Below are 21178 nucleotides of genomic sequence, written 5' to 3'. Positions count from 1 at the left end.
GCGAGGGATAGGGAAATTTTAACTGCTTTTTGTTTTCCCCTAGACAAATATAAGTACACCAAGGGTCAGTTTTTTTTTTTATACCCAAAGTTCAGTTTTAACACATTTTGATAAGGTTACCTACATTAAGCTCATGTCTGTGTGGATGCAGGATCTCAGAAACTACTGATGTCCTGGAACTTTCACACACTACACTCTATAGTTTTTTTTCAAAGAATGGCACACAAAATATCCACCAACCAGAAGCTCTGCAGTGAAAACACATTTTTAATGAGAGGGTTTATAGGAAAATAGGCAAACTTGTTCAGGTGGACAGGAAGTCTACAGCTGCTTCCATAACATTCCTTTACTGGGATGCTGTGCAGAAGGCTGTTTCTGAACACCCAGCATGAGGAATCTTAAAGATAACAGACCAGAGCAGCAGGTGAACACACAGGTCCTCTTCTGTCCACTATGAACACGAAAATGAGGCTGCAGGGGATTCTGGATCACAAATTCTGAAGGACTGATGATTGGAAAAACATTGCTGATCTGACAAGTTTGGACTTCTGCTATGGCATGCAGATGGAGGGTCAGAATTTGGTACAGCACATAGTATACATTTATGGATTTCGCCTGTTTGGTGTCATCAGTGCAGCTCGTAATGTTGTGGGCATTGTTTTCACACATTTGGCCCCTAACTACCCATTGAATCCCATTTAAATGCCACAGAGTACAAGAGTATTATAACTGGCCATGTGTCCAATGTATGGCGTCAGAAAGGTCCACCTAAAATGGTGGCTAGTGAGTGTATACAAACTGTAAAATGAATATAGTCTCCCTAAGCCCCGTTCACATGGGCCGAATGCCGTTTAAAAAAAAAAATCCGACATTCGGCTTGTATGTATGTCGGTCTTTCCATTCGGCTGGCTTCTGGCAGACGTGCATGCTGTAAAACCAGCAGCCGACCTACTCTTGATCAGCGCTCTCAGCCAATGGCAGGGAGCGCTGATCAGTGTTCTGGCAGGGGAGAACACAACAGCTCAGAGAGGGAGATCACTGCACTAATGTCAGATCATTAGTACAGTGTCTCCTACCGGAGCTGACAGGTTTTTATGCACAAAAAAAAAAATAACTGTAGTGTGTAGCTGGCTGTCGGCACTCCGTGCTCTTAAACAGCTGACTGCTTGCATTAAGCAAATAAAGATTCGTAGGGCTATTGAATAAATGTAATGGCTGCAGGGAGAGAGCTGACAGGCAGAGCTATACAAATATTAATCCTGTGGGCAGTGAGGTATAACACAAGGCATTGTCTTAAGGTTTTTGGTTTCAACCATCACAATTATTACACTGTCGCAGAAAAGGCTATAAAGTTATAATCAACTGTTCAGAGATTGTTCCATCAATTGGTGATCAATTGGTTCTATCAGTAGCCTCACTATAGCTAAATTTGGGATGCTGCATAGAGCTAGCCTATACACATTACTGCTCTACTATGCTGACTAAGTTATTTGACTCAAATGTTCATTATAAAAAATTATTTTTTTTACAGACGTGCTGGCTTCAAATTCATAATAGCAGCTCTCGCGCTACCTTATTAAAGGATCTGTAGGTAATTTAAAGGCTTCACCCAGTAAAAAGTGCTATTTTAGTTATAGGCTGAGTTGGTAGGATGAGTCAGCCCCCTGGCTTCCTATGTGATTTAGATACTCTGGCATTGAGACCTCCCTACCATATTTCTCAACTACGTTCCTGTCCACTCAGTTGTTATGGGTGTTTTGGCCACCTTGGAGTGCTCCAGCTTCTCTCCATAAATGTAATAAAAATCTAGCAAGGATGGTGGGAGCCCTTTATGGCCACAGAAGGAGTGCAGACCCAGGAACTCCAAGCAGATAGCACTGATAGAATCCCTAAAAGATATAAAAACAGTCTCGGGAGGGATTAATTCTCAACACCCATCTAAAATATAAATTGGTGAGGTAGCCCCTAAATTGCTTTCTCGTATTTTGCGTTTAAGTAAAACTAAAATCCATGGTTGCTTGTTGGTGATAAATTATTGCAAGTTCATGTGTTCTTTGTTTTTATATTAGATTGGACTAGGTCAATTGGTGTGATTTTAGGAAGAAAAAGAAATGTAAAATTTCTTGCTACTTTTTTGCATACATGTATTACAGTACATTGTGAGCTTTATTAGCATTTAGTAAACGTACTATCCCATGCAAATAGTTAACATTTTCACCAGTCAGTATGACCATCGAACGTTATAAATTGTACCATTTACTTAGAATTTTTGACATTATTTTAAGTAACAGCACTGTTAGGTCTTGTTGACTGATTACAGGCGTGAACAGATAATCTGACCATCAGGTCTCAAAATCTGCAAAGACTGCCGCAGGACAGACTAGATAACCTTTGTTTTTACGAGCCAGTGTGCTGGGTCTCTAGTGGATTTTCCCAGCTGGTGTTATCGATGGAGAGGGCCTTGAAGTGTTGAGCAATATTAACACACACTTTGACTGTCCTCTGTTGCTGATTGCTTTGATCAGGCCCAGGCAGTCAATAGCTTAGACATGAAGTGTCTGGGGAGAGGAGGGAATTAATTAAGTGATCTTAAAATACTGGACTCTCTGCCTTCCTTCTCTTGCCAAGCTTTACTGGTGCCAGACATTTCAAGCCTTGCTAATGCCACATTCAAAGGAAGTTTACAACACTTACTCCTTCAGACTTCTTGTCTGGAAAGATGCATGATTCTCCGCCTGCCGTAAAATTGCAGTAAACCTTAAATGAGTCTCGGGAGCAGCCCTGGTTAGGATCAATCCAATATTCACCTAGATCAGAGGAGAGAAAAGCAAAAAGGCTGTCAACATTGCCTTGTAACTGGGCCATAAGCAGATACAAGGCGCAATCCTCTCATTATGATAGACTCAAATCTTATTGTTTTCACACTTTAAATGCAGAAGCACTGAGTAGTGTGTATGAGATGCTTTGACTTGTGATGACACTAGATATATGCTTTGACTTGTGATGACACTGGTTTCCAGATGGTATTTGCTATAGTATCCACTTACTCCCTGCCATTTCCAGGAATGTTTATGATGGGACTGTTCTATGTGATGTGTTATGTTAGGGTGTGTTTTCAAGGTGCATTGAGGTGCTATTCAAAATAAAATGCACCGCTGATCATGCATACCATGGGTATTGCATTGTCATTTAAAGGAAAAGTTGTGATGAGGAAGGGCTATTGTGGCTAAAATATTTCTGAAAATTCAATTTGCCTGACTGTGGTGATGATCCAAGTCACATATCTGAGATGTGTGTTCAGTTCCTACTTTTTCCTACAATTGCTGCTTACTTCCTTCAGGTATATGGTCCAAAGCATCAAAGCCAGTGAAATAGCTTTTTCTGAAGAAGTGTTCAGCAATGGTAGCCTATGGCATGTTTCATATTATTAGTAACATTGACTTCAAATGTATGTTGGATAGCGTAACATTTTTACTGTTTTACCAGTGGCTTCAGTTGTAGAATGCCCAACACAGTGTCTATTATTCTTATTCTCTGCAATTATGTTTTAACCATTCTAATTTAACTCACCATCGGGGAACTCGGGGTGACAAAGCTGTAGGTCTTTGCAGGTTCTGGCAGGATTACCCTGAGTGCCCAATGGGTGTTTCATTTGTTCAATTTCCAGTTTTAGGGAGTTTAGAGAGCCGAAGATTTCCTCCATGCCGTCTGCATAGTCCATGTAATTTGTGTCAGTATTTCCTTCATCCACTACTTGGCTAGCATCAATATTTCGCTTGGTTCTCTTCGATGACTGTACAGGAAGTGGCTGTATAACTTCTCCAGGGGGACCCTGCAATAGAATTCGCAACGTTACACACCTGTAAGTGTCACCAACAATTATTGATAATATATGTTATGCTGACAACTTCTGCACATTACAATACATAACCATACTACTCACCGGAGGGCCTGGTGGACCAGGAATACCAAGCTCACCCTTTGGACCAGTTGGACCCTAGAAATATAAATTGGGAGTTTAAATGCTGACAGAATGTAACAACTGAAAAAGAAAGCAGTTTAAGACCAAGAAAGATCTAGAATATTATACTTACCGATGACCCTTTAGCACCTTTTGGCCCTTGACCGCCCTGCAATAAAAATCACAACTGATAATTACCACAACATAGATTGTTTGGTTGCAATGTAATCAAGAACCAATAAGACTCTTGGAATATAAATGTATTTTAAGGAAACATACCGGCAATCCTGGAGGACCGGGGGGGCCTACAGGTCCAGATGGGCCAAAAATACCCTAGATAGATCATATTGATAATTCTAAGGTTATTGTGTGGACTAAATCTGGCGGTACAGTCTCGTGTATTTTTTAAATTTGTGTATATATTCAGCCATAAATTAGGCAGAAACAGAAAATATACGTTACCTGTTCTCCTTTTGACCCTTGAGAACCCTGAGGACCTTGTAGACCACGGTCTCCTTTTTCACCCTGTTCTCCTGGAGGTCCAATGAGACCAATCAAACCAGGATGACCCTAGCATGAAAACAAGGAGGAAGTAGTTAAAGGCTTGTCTGGTTTCCCCATTTCATAAAGGATTCAAGAAAAGATGCAGGTTGACTGATGATGTTAATTTACAGGATTTAATTGTGTGAGAACTAATTTCACAGAAAGTAAAAAACAATTACACTGACTTCAATAATAAATTTATAAGAGAAAACGATGTCACTACAGTAAACAGATAGATTTATATAATGTATAAGCCATAAGGCCGGGTATATTTCTTATGGGTAAATGTTATTCCTTGTAATACGCTCCTAAGTGCTCTTAATAAATGTTGAATATATCTGAGGCATGTTCTTTCCAGCACACAGAGAGATGAGACTTAAAGTGTTACTAAACCCACAACAGTAAAATCAGTCTTTATATGCAGTAAAGCATGCATGTTATACTCACTGTGGAACCTAAGGGGTTAATCCTGCACATTGTGTAAAAAGGCTGTTTGATCCTGTCTTCTCTGATCCTCCCCTTCTTCCACAGTCCCCCATCCATCTGCTGATAGTACAGAGCCTCGGGGGCACTTTGCACATGCTCAGTTTGGTGTGTATTGCTAGAGATTTTTTTTTTTGGAAGGGTGCATGTGATCAGCCCAGGGCCAATCAACACTGTCCAGACAGAGGGTCAGGGGTGAATGAAAACTCCTCTCTACAAGCTTTAACCAGATAGTGATAGAAGTCGCAAGACTGCTATATACTGCTGATGAGAAAAGGTATTTAGCAGTTTATATTTACTAAAATTATTGCACTTCCATGTTCTGTGTACTGTGGGAGACCAGATATAGTGAATGCAGGCTCCTGGTTTTAGTAACACTTTAAACAAGAATTCTCCAAACAAGACTAGTCCAAGAAATTACTTTTATTTTGTAGAGATTTTTAGATATCTAAAATTATTCTGATCTTGTTTTCTGAAGCTCTGAGGGGCTGCTGATATGGAAACTAGATGGTTTCCTAAACCAGACACAGAATAATATTATTTGTATTTGTAATGGGTTGTGTAAACCCAAGCTCAAAAATGCAATATAATGCAGCTCACCAGTTCTTTTTTCAGGCTTTTTTCCTTTTGTTTCCCTTGGTGATACTGCTAGTGAAGACCCTTCCTGTTCTAGTTATGGAACAGCAGCATTGACACCTTAACACAGGACTACAAAACACATACCCTTCGCCATAACATAGGGCATAGGTGTTCTCTGTTCACAGAGATGGATGGGAACAATGCTAACAACAATCAGCACAGGCGGAGAGCACAGGAAGTTCCCCACTCACAGGCCAAGCTGAAAGTGGCCAAGCTGAAAATTCATTGTTGTAGGCATGTTCTGCAGGTTATCACCAACAGGAAGTCTGTCCAGAGCAATGATATGCAGCACATCCATGCAGATAAGAAGTGGATAAAAAGGCTGGAGTACATGAGCAGCACTGAAGTACAAAAGTGAATGAAAAAAGGAAAAATGTAATGTGCTAAAAGAAAAAAGTATGGCAATTAGTTATCATAAACTAAATGTCACACAGTTATGGTGTAGATCTACTTAAAAGTGAGTGTCTACTTTTTTTTGTAATTATTATTTTGGGTGAATTGAGGTAGGGCTTAGCCACCCCCCCCCCCCCCCCCAAAATCCTTATTGCTATCTGTGACCATGGTGTGGAGCCCCCCTATTCTTAATGCAGTCATGGCATCCAGGGCCATTCTGTAAGCTCTGGTTCTTCTCTATGGGCTGCATTCTGTGAATATTTAACTAATTAGAAGCCAACAATGGATTTGATCGCTACAACCAAACAGTATTGGGGAACATACTGCACTGAAAGGCCAAATTTCTCAGGGCCTGGAGCCTTCAATCCAGCCTTATTGGTGGAGCAGTATAAGATTACCATTATGCTTGCTTATTGAAAAGGCCATCACAGGACACAAAACAGCACTTTCTATTGCGTACTGGAAACAGGCACTTTTTTATTTATGCCCGCTGACAAAATATGGCTTACCTTTTCACCTTTTGGACCTGAATCTCCCTTTAATCCGGGCAAACCAGGTGGGCCCTATTAAAAAAAAATTGATAAAAGATAATGTAGTTTTAAAACCATCACTCCTAATAATGAGAACTTTCCAACAGTCTCATTGACTTCTATCGATGCCAAAGACAGATAGAAAACCTAGTGGGTTCTGAACTACATATAACCAAAAGTACCAATAAAAACATGTACCTGCAAGGACAAGCACAGTAGAAAATGGAGAGAAGACCCCGACTCCAAGGAATAGAAAGTAAAATAACTTAGAATGTTGCTGAGAGTTCATTTTAGAGGAAGATTCTATTGAAACCTAGGATACCTTCTGAAGGACCCTAATGTCATGGTAAATATGTAATAACAAGTACAAGTTTTTACTGAATAAATTGGTGTGTTTAACATGTGTTAATCTTCAATAACCTTTATACAAGTTGAGGAACATTATATTACACTTGTTAAAATGAATGTGGAGTTATGTAGAAGCAGTGGTGTACCTAGGGTGGGACAGAAGCTCTGCTCTGGATACAACCAGCTGGGGAGGTGCATCTTACAGAAGAATTCCCCATACAATGGTGATCAATGGGATGAAGAATCCCTCTTATATCAGTGGTTGTTTGGATGAAAAATCTCCCTTACATCAGTGGTCAGTGGAAGGAAGTATTTCCTTTATTTTGGTGGTCAGTGGGAGGAAAAATCCCCATACACTGGTGTTGAGTAGGAGGAAGAATACTTCTTACATGGGTCACCAATGGGAAGAGGTACTCCATTTCCCACTGATGACAAACATAAAGAACCTTATTGTACTAACCATTTGGGCCCACTGCTTGAGCACAAGGTATTGTTACCACTTATTATAAATACCCTTGATTGCCCATTTGATACCCACATGTGTAACAATTATCTATATGTTGCCCACGTATTTTAACCATCAACTCTACTGTGTATGATTGGCCATTTGTAGCACATGTAAAAATGTCAAAATTTTATTTTTTTAGGTTTGTATTGTCTAGTCATTTCTGCTTAGAGGACCATATAAATCAGCTGCAGTATAACAGTAATCAAAGTACAAAGGACATGTGTAGCACGTCCAGTTCTTCTGCACCTCTGCCGCAACAACCTTCGCAATTGTGGGCAAACCCCGGCTATGAAAATTAAGCTTGGAGTTGCTGTGACCATACAGCAGCTCTAATAAAAGAAGAACCATCTAATTCAGTGTTTATCAGCAAAGTTTAGACAAAATAGGGAGATAAAAAAGTAACATTGTGACTTTTGTATCTACTCTGTTTCATTCATCTGCACATCAATGGGATGAGCTTTGAGCTGCAGATGATGTCAGCAGCCTGACAATTATTATTTTCCTGCTTTTTTTATTTAATCAACCATTGATATTTAAACTTTTTTTGTTTGGTCATTTTTGCTTTGTACCAGGATAATTGTAGTGTCATTTTAAACAGGAAAAAAATATAAAATAATATGTATACTTTTATTCTACAGTAATACAATTTTTTAAACAAACAATGGTCAAAAAAGAAAAAAGTGCATTTTGTTTATTTTGTTACTTTTTTTTAATCTTACGTAATGACAAAGTTATCACTGAACAAACTGGTTCATAGAAATGTAAAAACTGATCTGATCCTTAGGGGTGTAGGGGTTTGAAAGGGGAAGTAGTTAATATATAATCCCTGCAGACCTGTCACTATAATACAACAGTGATGTTATCCCCATGTTTGGCAGAGATGCACTACATGCTATTAAACTCTGCTGGCATGATTATAAATGTTTAGGTAGAACTTGCACAAACAAATTCAATGTTTGTGGAACTTCCGCTTTAAGGAGACCTAACCCCCTGACACGCCACATTTGGCATGTCATTTTTTTTGGGGGGAGAGGGGGTAGGTACCTAGGTTTGACAGGTACCCAGCTCCCACTTCTGCCCGCGCCACCTAGGCGACTCCTCCCTCCCTGCAATCTTTTGGGACACGTCACAGGTCCCAGAAGATGGCTCGGCCATTCAGGAGAGCGCAGTGTGACTCACGCATAGCCACAAGCTACCACAGCCGAGTGCCCACAGTTGCAATGCCGGTGCCACGGAGAGGAGAGGGAGAGGAGCGAGGCTTTGGGAGGCCGCATCGCTGGACCGTGGGACAGGTGAGTGTGTGTTTATTAAAAGTCAGCAGCTACACTTTTTGTAGCTGCTTAATTTTTAATAAACTGAAAAACGAGTGGAACTCTGCTTTAACCTTTATTTTAATTAGTATTCCTTTAATTTTTATGATTATTACTGAAAAAAACTGATGCATACAGGAGGGGGTGTTAAAACAAATCTTCCCATGAATGGAAAATACGCCAGGTACAACAATGTGAACAAGAAATGCCCTTGAATAGATACTGTGGAACCTAATTCTCAGGTTAGAGTCAGGCCAGGAGGCCATTCCAAAAACAGCCGTTTTTGAGAGTTAAGATATATCTGAAAACGTCATACTATGTAATAACGTGTTTGAAAAAAAGGATGTCCTTAGGAGCTAACCCCCTTAACTGCACAGAAAATGAATTCATAATTTCGTAAGAATTGAAGAATATAATATGAAGTTCATAATTTACCATAGGACCAGGTGGGCCGTCAGCACCAGTTGATCCTGGCAGACCTTGCTCACCCTGTAAGAAAATATTTTTATATTTTATATAACTTGACACTTGGTGACGCTTATAGTTAGCATGTGACCTTTATGTAAAGGAGTACTTACCACAGGTCCAGGAATACCTCTTAGACCCTCAGGTCCAGGTTTTCCAGGAGGGCCTTGAGGACCAACAGGACCCGTCTTGCCAGGAGGACCTTCTAAGCCTGGTTCGCCCTTGTTTAGAAAAATGAGGTTATTAGTATGTGATAAAAACTCACCAGAATACATCAAAGGTAAGCCCAGTTTACCTTTCCACCCTTCTCTCCTTGCCGTCCTTCTGGACCTGCTGGACCAGGTGGGCCCTAACAAGACAAAAAAAGATCATGAAAAGGCAACTACATTCAAACTACTAAATACATAGTTATCACTATATACACACAAAATGTTTTACTAGCTAAAATATTTGTAAAGAAATATATAATCTTGTGAAACACCCACCCCTCCTGTGTATATGATTGTCTAAAATTAGAACAGTATTCAGTGTGTGCACCTCTACAGACCCTGTGTCACTAGTTCCCCACCTGTTACCTGGAATATTAATGAAAAAATAACACGTCACACCTAGCCTGAGCATTCCCCTTCTATAAAACTACATAAATCCACTTCATCTCACCCATTAATTTATTGAGCAGACACTGCCACTGCAAGCTGGATGTGAGTTAAGTCTTTATGCAAAATTTCCTGAAGTCAGATTATTACAAAAACTGGAAACATTTAAAAAAAAAACTCAAATTCAAAGGGTAACTCCACTTTTGTTGAGAAAAAAAAAACATACCCCTCTGGCTGATCTATGTACATTGAAAGAATTTTAACAAACTTTGTTGCAGATTTCTACCTTTTGTTATTCTGAAGAAATCCCTGTGTGTTTGTCTATGTCCATGTGAAAAGTGAATCTAATGGGAGTGAATCTAATCTAATTATCAAACAGCTAATGCACATTCAGGGCTCTAATGCCCTGTACACACGGTCGGACATTGATCGGACATTCCGACAACAAAATCCATGGATTTTTTCCGATGGATGTTGGCTCAAACTTGTCTTGCATACACACGGTCACACAAAGTTGTCGGAAAATCAGATCGTTCTGAATGCGGTGACATAAAACACGTACGTCGGGACTATAAACGGGGCAGTAGCCAATAGCTTTCATTTCTTAATTTATTCTGAGCATGTGTGGCACTTTGTGCGTCGGATTTGTACGATCGGAATTTCCGACAACGGATTTTGTTGTTGGAAAATTTTATAGCAAGCTCTCAAACTTTGTGTGTCGGAAATGCCTATGGAAAATGTGTGATGAAGCCTACACACGCTCTGAATTTCCGACAACAAGGTCCTATCACACATTTTCCATCGGAAAATCCTATCGTGTGTAAAGGGCATTACAAGGAAAACTGCAGGGCCTGCATCCCTTTAGATGTGATTTCCTATTGGGAGTATTTCATCAAAAATGTAATTTTTGTTGCAGGAGATGCCTGAAATCTGACTTGTATCTTAGGTGAGACTTCTGGGAAAATCAGTGAGTCAATCACATCAGAAAATTATGTTTCGTGGGGGGTGGGAGAGCGCGGCGTCCTGTACAAATTCTGTGTACAGAACACCTCCAGGTAGCCATATTGCATTGCATTTTACGGAAAATTACAGCGCTGCAGATTGTAAAGGAAAGGTAATTTTTAAAAACATTCAATTACAACATGGCTTGTGTCACAATTGTATACGCTATATTATTTTTATTTATTTGTAATTTTTTCCCCCATGAAAGTGGAGTTAACCTTTTAAGCTCTGATTCACACTACAACCCTGTGCAATTCACATGGAATTCAGTGTGGTGCGATTTGAGCCCTTTCTTTTTGAATGGGCTCAAATCGCACCAAAGATGTGCAGGCACTTTTTTTGGAACCACATGTGTTGTACCATGCGATCCGATGTAGGCAAACTGCACTGCGTTTGTGATGCATTTGGAGTGTCGTTAACTTTGTATTGACACCCGCAGCAGATTCCAAACACAGTGAAATTGCAATCAGGTGGAGCAAACATACAGGGATAGCTGCGTTTCCTGAACCACATACAGTTGTGCTCATAAGTTTACATACCCTGGCAGAATTTATGATTTCTTGGCCATTTTTCAGAGAATATGAATAACTCAAAAACTTTTCTTTCACTCATGGTTAGTGTTTGGCTGAAGCCATTTATTATCAATCAACTGTGTTTACTCTTTTTAAATCATTAAGGCAACAAAAACTACCCAAACGACCCTGATAAAAAGTTTACATACCCCAGTTCTTAATACCGTGGCTCAGAATCCAGAAATGTCAGTGCAGCACTGGATGAATGATGCAAGGGTCTGTCAGGAGTCCAGAAACACATTGACCTTTTATACGCACACACTAATTACAAGCAAACAGATCACAGGTGAGGATGGTTACCTTTAATAGCCATTCAAACCCCTTTGTGTCAACTTGTGTGCATGTTACCAGTCTAAAATCACCAGGGTATGTAAACTTTTGATCAGGGTCATTTGGGTAGTTTCTGTTGCCATTATGATTTAAAAAGAGTGAACACGGTTGATTTATAATAAATGGCTTCAGCCAAACACTAACCATGAGTGAAATAATTGTTTTTGTGTTATCATTCCCCATTGAAAAATGGCCAAGGAATCATAAAATCTGCCAGGGCATGTAAACTTATGAGCAACTGTATGTGTGAACCAAGGCTAAGAGAGAAGTATGGTCAAAGCTCTGTTTTCAGGCTTAGAGAAGGTGGCCAGTGACTGATGCTGCAGCATGGATGCGAGTATGTATTTTTATTTTTTTACATACTCCCAAACTTCTCCTTTTAAAGAACTGCATAAGTGAAAAAAGTGTATTTGAGAGCAAAAAGGTTTTAGGACAAAACCTAATGAGACCATAGAAAATTAGATTTTCTTTCCTTCCACCATGGGTGGGTGTGGGGAGCCTTCCCAGGTGTCAGAACACTATGATTACTGTTAGCGACTACAGCCACCAGCAGTAATCACATGTAAAATCTGACAGGCTGGTTGTACCCAAGTCAGTCGATGGATAAACTTGGGTACAATCAGCCTGTCCATTCTTGAATTCAATCTCAGCTGGTTCAGCAGGAAATTTCGATCGGCTTTATGTTCTGACTGGTCCATTGTTTTCTTATCAGTGAGCTCAACGATGGTCATTGTTGGACTTTTAGATACTTACCCTTTTCCCAGGGGGGCCAGATGGACCTGGCTCTCCAGTAGGTCCTGGTGATCCCTGGTGGACAGAATGTAAAATAGGTTACCAAATGTTTTTTGTTTTTCTTTTAATCGAAAACGTACAATAGTATTTATACTCACAGGCTGTCCAGATTCACCATCATCTCCTTTGTCACCAGGGGGTCCATCTTGGCCCTAATGTTTGGAGATGAGGAAACATTTTTTAAAAGCTTTTTACAGTACATGGACTTTAATTTTCCCCCAAATATTGTTACATTGTCTATTATTGATTAATATATGCTTTACCATTTGGAAACATTGTAAAACTGTTGGGTTGTCTAGTGAAGTGAGTACTTACTGAAGGACCAGGTTCACCAGGAGGGCCAGGGTCTCCAGGAAATCCAACTGGACCCTTAAAAGCAGTAAAAGAAGCATGTTAACAATACACTAATGCAGCTTAGTCCATAGACCAAACAGGAGAAGACCATGGACTTGTACTTACAGGGCTACCTTTAGGACCATCATCTCCAGGAGGTCCTTTTGGACCAGCTGGACCAGCTGCTCCTTGAAGACCTGCTTCTCCTTTTTCTCCTCTTTCACCTTTTGGACCCTATAAAATGAAGGACCCACAAAATCAGTTTATAAGTTTGTGAAATACTGTGTATTTAAACACTTAGTAGCCCATTAGTAGTCTTTACAATTTGGGTTTCTGTAGAAGACTTGTATTTTATAGATCACTCTCCATTCCTATATTTACCTATGTTCATGGGCTGTAGGTAATAATCAAATGTAAGAAAATGTTCTCCTTAGGATTTCTGGGTTTAGCCTGGAAGTGGTTTAGGGATCTTATATGGATACCGATTGGGATTCTGTGACAGCAGCTGTACAAGATATTTCTAACTGGGAGGAGGCCCTAAACTAAATTAAAAAAATACTGGTAGGATTTTATCTTAAACTAACCTGGGAAGTTTTGAAATCTGGGCTATCTGCTTAGGCTAAAGAAAACTTAGAATGATCCCCACAACTAAATCATCTTCAAACAGATGCATAATTACATAAACTGAACATACAGTATATTCACTATATTAGAATATGGTAAGACAATAAATGGCTGCTATTTTGAATATTTCTGCTGATATTCCCCTGTATAAATCCAAATTATCTTTACTTACTGGTGGCCCAAGCTCTCCAGGAAGACCAGGTTCACCAGATTCTCCAGGGTCACCCTGTAAACACAAGTGGAGTTAGCTGTAAAATTCACTCCCATTCAGCTTTGCAACTGATTACAAAGACAATCTACCTTCTCTCCAGCAGCTCCAGGATTTCCAATTCCTCCTGGAGGACCTTGTGGGCCATCTGCTCCTGGTGGACCATTGGGCCCCCTTGGGCCAGGTGGACCCGGTGGACCCTGTAAGCAGAGATGGCATGCAGTTGAAAAGATAGGAACAAAAATACACACAATGAATTTTACCAAATGGAGTCAAGAATGTTAAAACTACAGTCCATCAAACATTAGGGTGTGAGTGGCCATTCCAACACAGTATGTCACAGCTGACTAGGTCTGAATCCGGAATAAAAACAAACTTCACTCCCATAATTCATATCTCAGTTACAATGATGAAAACATGAATACAACACCCCTTGTGATGTCCTCCAGTTTTGCTAAGTTCTCTGTTTTTTAAACTGCCAACACTGGCAGCACCTATCATAGTAATGAGCCATTAGAAGAGTTTAGTTTAAGAAGGAAAGAGTGTGGGTCAGACCTCAATACTGAGGACAAGTGTGGAAATGTACATATCAGAATGCCCAGGTTCTTTCAGAGGAATGGCCAGCATTTCAGTCCTGTGGTTAATATATGAAGATAAGGGAACTGACCGGTTCGCTTTAAACAGAGCAAACATACACACATTATCATTCTGAATGTCTGCTTTGAGAGATCTGATCTAACCCAATTGCCTAAATCTCATGTAAGCCTAAATATATTGTTGTGATTACAAAACGTTCCAATCTTTTTAACTATACAGCTTTCATTTAAATACCTGGTGATTCTGCCATGAAGGTTCTTGTTCAGGCACTCCTCCTATAATGTGACAACTGTCTCTGAGTTGTTCTCACAAGTTGCCACTATGTCACATGCACCCCTGGTGTAGACAAGTGGCCATGTAGACACATTGTGCAACCATGACTCATTGTTGTCACTATCAGGAAGTTGGTCTGGGTTCTAATACATTTTTATATAGTTCCTAATGGCAGAGCTCTTCAGATCCTTAAGTCGGGTACACATGGGCTGCATGTCAGGAGACAGTGGCTAGTTAAAAAAAAAAAAAATGTCCGAAATTCGGCCAGTGTGTATATCAGGCTGTCAGACAGAAGGTGGCCGGCTTCTGTCAGGCATTCGACTGATTTCCGATCAGTGCTAAACTAGTGTAAAAAGAGGCTCGGTCCTTAAGTGGTTAAACTGGCTGCTCTGTATGTAGCGTCTGACAGGCTGCGCAAGGAGCCCCGTCTCTCCAGAACCATAGGTCACCTGCCTCCCCTGACTGCACGCCCCTGCTATACATTCCATTTAGTGTGTGAGATCCAAATTGGAAAATGCATATTTCTGATTATCTCACAGATTTTATATGCACAAACTGTTTCCAGTGTTGTGTAAATCCCCTGTCAGCACAGATATTTCTTGTTTTATGTGTGTTTGAAATATTCAGCTCCAATAAGCTGGAAATCAAGGATTTATTAACACTCTCCTTTTGTGAGATACATTATTTTAGATGTGTTCCTTTGTCTTGCTGTTAGTGCACAGTGTGCTCTATGAGCAGGATCAATCAGACTATGAGCAATTACAAAGCTGTAATGTTTGATGCATTCCAACGCTGCAGTGTCTCTGCAGAGTTACTGTACTGAGCTGGGGATTTGTTTGATTCTAATGGAGAAGTAAACAGACAGTTCCTCAGTTGTGTTATTATGGGTCATGTACGAAACCTAGCAATGGTCTTGTTTTTAGCAGACATAATGAAAAATCGGAATAATCCCTAGAATTACATATTAACAGCTGCATGTCTTAATATTACACAGCTATATGTCAAAAGTAACAGGAAAGAAAGCGCACTATTATACTTACCATCTGACCGACATCACCCGTTTCTCCCTTCTCACCAGGAGGTCCGGGTAAGCCCTGTGGCAAACACAAACATACATGGTGTCACTTCATAGACTAAATGCATAGAAAATGTTTTTGCGGAAATGTCACTTACTCATTTACATAATACCAATTTGTTACAAAGTGTTTTACAGAGAACCCTAATCCATATTAGTCCCTGCTTTATATCACGGTTTAATTTTCTCCATACCAACCCCAAGCAAGGAGTTTGTATGCTAACCATAGCATTGCCATTCTTAGAACTGGAATGGTGGTTACAATGTTGTGGTATACATCTTAGCTACATGAAGGTTGTATGTTATATGATGGCAAATCAGGATGAATGACATAAATTCTGCAAAGATAAACTAAAAATGAGGTAGCAACATCCCAAACTGATCCCTAATATGCTTATAAGGATTGAAAAGGTGACATTTTTTGCATTTTTTTTAAATACCACCTCAGCAAATTGAGACAAGCAAAATATGTCAAATAAATGTTTGCAAAGACCCTGCATCCTTTGGTTTTACGCCTGTATACAAGTTATTATTCACTGCTAATTGATGGAATATATATTTCATAGGGCAGCCCAACGTTAAACATAAGCATATATTCTAAGGTTCTAGCTTTGGGTTCTGCTTTGGGACACTGCTTTTAGAGGCGCTTTGCATTTTTTTTTCTGCCTCTAAACACTCCTCAATGTTAACCGATGTGCCCATGCAGACATAGCTGTTTAGAGGCAGGGGTGTTTAGAGCAGTAAACAAAACCAGGGCCAGTGTGTTTTGGAGAGGAGTGTTTCAGCGATAAACGCTAGACGTGCCTAAATGCGTATGCAACTTTAGACACATTTTTGACACTGCTTTTTGCTCCCATCCTGTGTGCATGGGGCCTAATGGTTTTAAATTCTCTCAGTAGATCGAAAACCGCCCAGGTTTGGGGAGGGCTGTACAGCAGAATTAATGTTTTATATTCACGGATACGCATAACGTAGAGTTGTCAACCTCTTCAAATAATTTATAAGGGCAATTTGCTACTAAGCAGCTACTCCTAATTGAACAATACGTGTCACAGAAGAGCACAACAGACTAAAGATACTGTGATGACAAATTTATGCAAGTGAAATGTTAACACTTTTGTTTTGCATTTGAAAATCTTGGATAACACAGAAAGGTTAAAACAAGTTAAATGTAAAAACGTAAAAGAGCACAGTTTTCTATTTTAAACGACTAGGTACATTTTCAACATTAAGTCTGCAAATCCTTCCTTGGAATTCAAGAACGGTAGGTAGCTTTATCGATGAGTGTCCTGCAGGTTGAGGTAGGGAAGACAGACAGGCAGGAAATATATGGAAGAAACTACTTCTTGGAGCAGAGTGTAGATATTAAAAATTCATGGAACCTTGTCAGAATTTATTTTCCTCTACAGTAATCAGACATCATGGAGGTTACAATGAAATTCATCCTCCTGTGTAATTCAAGCTCATAAAGATCTGTTAATTGATGATCAGCAGTGTTAGGCCTGTGTAGTCAGCATAAACCTTCTGCAGAATCAGTAAGAGGATACAAAGCCTTAAAGCTGCCATAAACATCTTAGAGTGCCAAGGTGGGTTTCCCTGAAGTTTGCTCTTAGTGTACCTGTAGCACACTGGTGTTTAGGCAGGGTTGCTAACAAATTTTGTTTGCCAGGTAGTAATTGTCCAGGCTAATTGTTAGAAGATCCTCTGATTCCTCATTAATTATGGAATTGTTGCACCTTTTCTCTTCTGTCACTAGGTGGGACTGTGCCTGGTGACATTAGATCGGCAAGGGCATAGCAAGACCAGGTTATGAATGGATGGGGTGTCTCAGCCAATTGGCAGGGTTTTTTTAGTCCCTTGACTGCTGGGAGAGCCTATTTATTTGGGTGGAGTCAGGTGATCGGGGTTCTGGGCCACCTGAACGGCTGTCTAGGTGGACATGCATTATGTCGCCCTGGGTTGCTAGGCCGGAAGCCAGAGACCTATCCCGGAGACACCTGGCTGGTAGGCTGCCTGAAGCCTATCCAGGAACTGGAGAAGCAGTGCAGGGTTGGGACTGCAGGATTGGAGTCCAACAAAGTTACAAAGGTTCAGACGGATGGGGAACCAGTTGTGGTTGGAGGTAAAGGGGAAGCAGTTGCCACTAAGGGAGCATCCATCTTATTACCGGAGACTACTGTGAGTAAGCTTGAGCAATAACCAGAGCAGTCTTCTCACCAGCCGGGGACGGTGAAGAAGTGGGAAAGCTACAGCGAGTGCCAAGCCAGGGACCCAGCGGGTTAGCGGGGGTGACTCTTGAGGAGTGTGCAGCAGGTTAGCTGTGGAAGAGTATAGAGGATCCAGTGATGGCTGGGATCTGGAAGTCTAGTGAGAGACTGGGAGCTCAGTGAGTGAAAACCTACAGTGGGATACTGTGAGAGAAGAGAAGAACTATTCTGTTTTACCAAGAGTTATATACGACTACCTTTAATGACTGTTACAAGTTCAGTTGCTATAGGAGACAGAGGTCCTACCTATACAGACATGGCATCCGGCTGGAGGCCTTTCCCTGTATAGCTGTCTACTTTTAGTGTCTCGGAGTCTGCAAATTACCATTGCATCTACCTAAGGGTGTCCTGGCCCTAACCTACTCTCCCACAGTTCTTGTTAAGAGACAATAAATATCTTGTTTGCATCCAAAAAGTGACTGTCGCCCATCATTTCATCTTGCATTACACCCCCCATGCTTGTTAACCCACTCTACAAGGAAGGATATCAGTTCTCCCTGACCCTGGAGGTAACCATCAGGTCTCTAGAGGTCCGGGAGGTTGCTACATACCTAATGAATATATAGCTATGCCTGTTGAAGACTGCTGACCTGGGGAAGATTAGTCTAATTCCCTTTGCAGGAAAGTCACTTTCTAAACTTCAAATCATAATCACCTGGAGTCCGACTGGGCCTGGTGGTCCAAGGAAACCCCTGGGACCTTCGTCACCTTTCTGACCGAACAAGCCTTGTTGTCCTCGGGGTCCAGGCTCTCCATCCGCTCCCTGGAAGGAAATTAGAACACAGAATGTATAATGTTATAATCCATGGGCAATATCAACAGATAATTTAATGAACTGGATTTTACTCACTGATGGACCAGGCTGACCAATAGGTCCCTGAGGTCCTGAAGGTCCGGGTGGGCCCTGTAAAAATAAATAGGTCAATCAATTTGTTCTTTAAAAAAAAAAACACAAAACATTCATACAGTTGAACCACGACAGTTACCTGCTCCCCTTTGTCACCCCTGTTTCCTTTCTGTCCTGGCTCTCCAATCTCACCCTGGAACAAAGAAACCACATACCATGTTTATTTATACAATCTATGACACTTATACTATATATTACATACTATACTATAATCCTGATTGCAGAATAGTGCTGTCGTTGTCAAATCAGAACAACTGTAGTTACGCTAAGAGTTCATGCACACAAGGCAGCAGAAAAAATGGCAGAACTGCTGGCAGAAAAAAGCAGCATAAAAAACACCCCTATGGAGCATATCATGCACGTGTTTAGGTGTGTTTACGCGCATAAGCATTTTTCCCCAAAACGCTAGAAAAAATGTACACTTAAACATTTGACACATAATATCATATGAATCATAGTAATCTTTCATGATCATTTGGTTCAATAATTCTGGAGCTGGAAGCTCTACAGAGCAAGTTTGCTTTAAAGTATATGTCAGGAAAAATTTAAAAAAATGTTTTCCCATGTTTTATCCCTATACCCTGTGAGTACAGAAATATACTGTACCTGTTGATATGCCAGAAATGCACTCAGCTGCTAAGTCCTGTTCTGGGTTGAAAACACGCTACATTTTGTGGACTGAATAGTGCAAGCCTTGTTCAGCTGTCTTTTGCTAAACTACTCCAACCCTTCCACTTTCCTCATCTCTCTACAACATAGACACGAACTATTCTGTAGTCTAAGATAAGAAATTTGAGGGCTAATTAGACCCCTTGAGATAACACAGGAAGTGTGTATAGAACAACTCAGAATTTCTGACATGATTAACAGGTTTTTTTTTTTGCACTTTGAACAGATATATTAAAATACTTTTAACCACTTGCCGACCGCCTCACGCAGATATACTGCGGCAAAATGGCACGGGCAGGCAAAGTAACGTATGGGTACGTTACTTGCCTCCCGCAGGCGGGGGGTCCGCCATCCATTCGAGGCCACCCCCTCACGATCACTCCCAGCCAATGACATTCTTCCTCTGCTGCTGTAATGTAAACAGCGGCAGAGGAAGTGATGTCATCTCTCCTCGAGTCGGTCTTTTCGTTCTGGCGCTGAGGAGAGAAGACATCAAGTAAGTGCACCAAACACTACACTAACAGTAGAATACACTAGGCACATATTTCACCCCTGATCACCCCCCTGTACCCCCTGTCACAGTGACACCAATAGCAATTTTTTTTTTTCTTGCATTGGTGTCAGTTTGTGACAGTTATAAGTGGTAGGGCAGTTAGTGTTAGCCCCCTTTAGGTCTAGGGTACCCCCCTACCCCCCCCCAATAAAGGTTAACCCCTTGATCACCCCCCGTTGCCAGTGTCGCTAAGCAATCGTTTTTCTGATCGCTGTATTAGTGACACAGGTGACGCTAGTTAGGGAGGTAAGTATATATGTTCGCCGTCAGTGTTTTATAGTGACAGGGACCCCCATATATTACCTAATAAAGGTTTTAACCCCCTGATTGCCCTCTAGTTAACCCTTTCACCAGTGATCACCATATAACTGTTACGGGTGACGCTGGTTAGTTAGTTTGTTTATTATAGTTTCAGGGCACCCGCCGTTTATTACCTTATAAAGGTTTAACCCCCTAATCGCCCGGAGGTGATATAAGTTAAGTTTTAGGGTCAGATAAGGTCTGCGTCGCCCCAGGCAGCATCAGTACCGCTAACACCCACGCATGCAGCATACTCCTCCCTTAGTGCTATAGTATCTGAACGGATCAATATCTGATCCGATCAGATCTATACTAGCATCCCCAGCAGTTTAGGGTTCCCATAAACACAGTGTTAGCGGGATCAGCCCAGATACCTGCTAGCACCTGCGTTTTGCCCCTCGGCCCAGCCCTGCCCAGCCCACCCAAGTGCAGTATCGATCAATCACTGTCACTTACAAAACACTAAACACACATAACTGCAGCGTTCACAGAGTCAGGCCTGATCCCTGCGATCGCTAACAGTTTTTGTTGGTAGCGTTTTGATACAGTCGCTAACAGTCAGGAGCTTTTTTGCCTGTGAGTCTCACTAGTGTACCACTAAATTTAGAGCCCAAAATGACAAATCGAAGGTACACTAGTGAAGAGGCCTACACGTTTCTGAGCATGACAGATAGTGAAGAGGAAGTCACTCATCTGTCAGATTCAGGCTCAGAATACGATCCTGTAGAGGACAGCGGCTCCATGACAGATAGATCTGACGACGGAGTTGTGGTCCCTGCCAAGGTCAGGCGTACCAGACCACGAACTTCTTCTTCTGTCCTTGATGTGCAAGAACCACAGGTCCCTCATATGGAGCAGAGCAGTACTAGCGCCACTATTCCTTCCGGTGAACTGGCAAGC

At 41.0% G+C, this 21178-nt stretch overlaps 1 protein-coding gene across 2 annotated transcripts in view; it reads right to left on the bottom strand.

Moving 5' to 3' along the window:
• Nucleotides 1–21178, bottom strand: part of COL5A1 (collagen type V alpha 1 chain) — a 280359-nt gene that overhangs the window by 25979 nt on the left and 233202 nt on the right. For both annotated transcript variants that reach the window (XM_073599596.1, XM_073599597.1), the window contains exons 44-63: nt 18836–18889; nt 18700–18753; nt 18505–18612; nt 15548–15601; nt 13730–13837; nt 13602–13655; nt 12932–13039; nt 12788–12841; nt 12571–12624; nt 12434–12487; nt 9476–9529; nt 9294–9401; nt 9151–9204; nt 6529–6582; nt 4424–4531; nt 4241–4294; nt 4095–4130; nt 3944–3997; nt 3571–3832; nt 2695–2807 (exon numbers count right to left, since the gene is read on the bottom strand). In XM_073599596.1, the coding sequence (XP_073455697.1) occupies nt 2695–2807; nt 3571–3832; nt 3944–3997; nt 4095–4130; nt 4241–4294; nt 4424–4531; nt 6529–6582; nt 9151–9204; nt 9294–9401; nt 9476–9529; nt 12434–12487; nt 12571–12624; nt 12788–12841; nt 12932–13039; nt 13602–13655; nt 13730–13837; nt 15548–15601; nt 18505–18612; nt 18700–18753; nt 18836–18889 (1599 nt within the window). The remainder of the gene's footprint in view (nt 1–2694; nt 2808–3570; nt 3833–3943; nt 3998–4094; nt 4131–4240; nt 4295–4423; nt 4532–6528; nt 6583–9150; nt 9205–9293; nt 9402–9475; nt 9530–12433; nt 12488–12570; nt 12625–12787; nt 12842–12931; nt 13040–13601; nt 13656–13729; nt 13838–15547; nt 15602–18504; nt 18613–18699; nt 18754–18835; nt 18890–21178) is intronic.

This window comes from Aquarana catesbeiana, linkage group LG09 (genome assembly GCF_042186555.1).
Source record: "Aquarana catesbeiana isolate 2022-GZ linkage group LG09, ASM4218655v1, whole genome shotgun sequence".
In the NCBI taxonomy this organism is placed as follows: Eukaryota; Metazoa; Chordata; class Amphibia; order Anura; family Ranidae; genus Aquarana; species Aquarana catesbeiana.
This window is presented reverse-complemented; position numbering and strand designations above follow the sequence as displayed.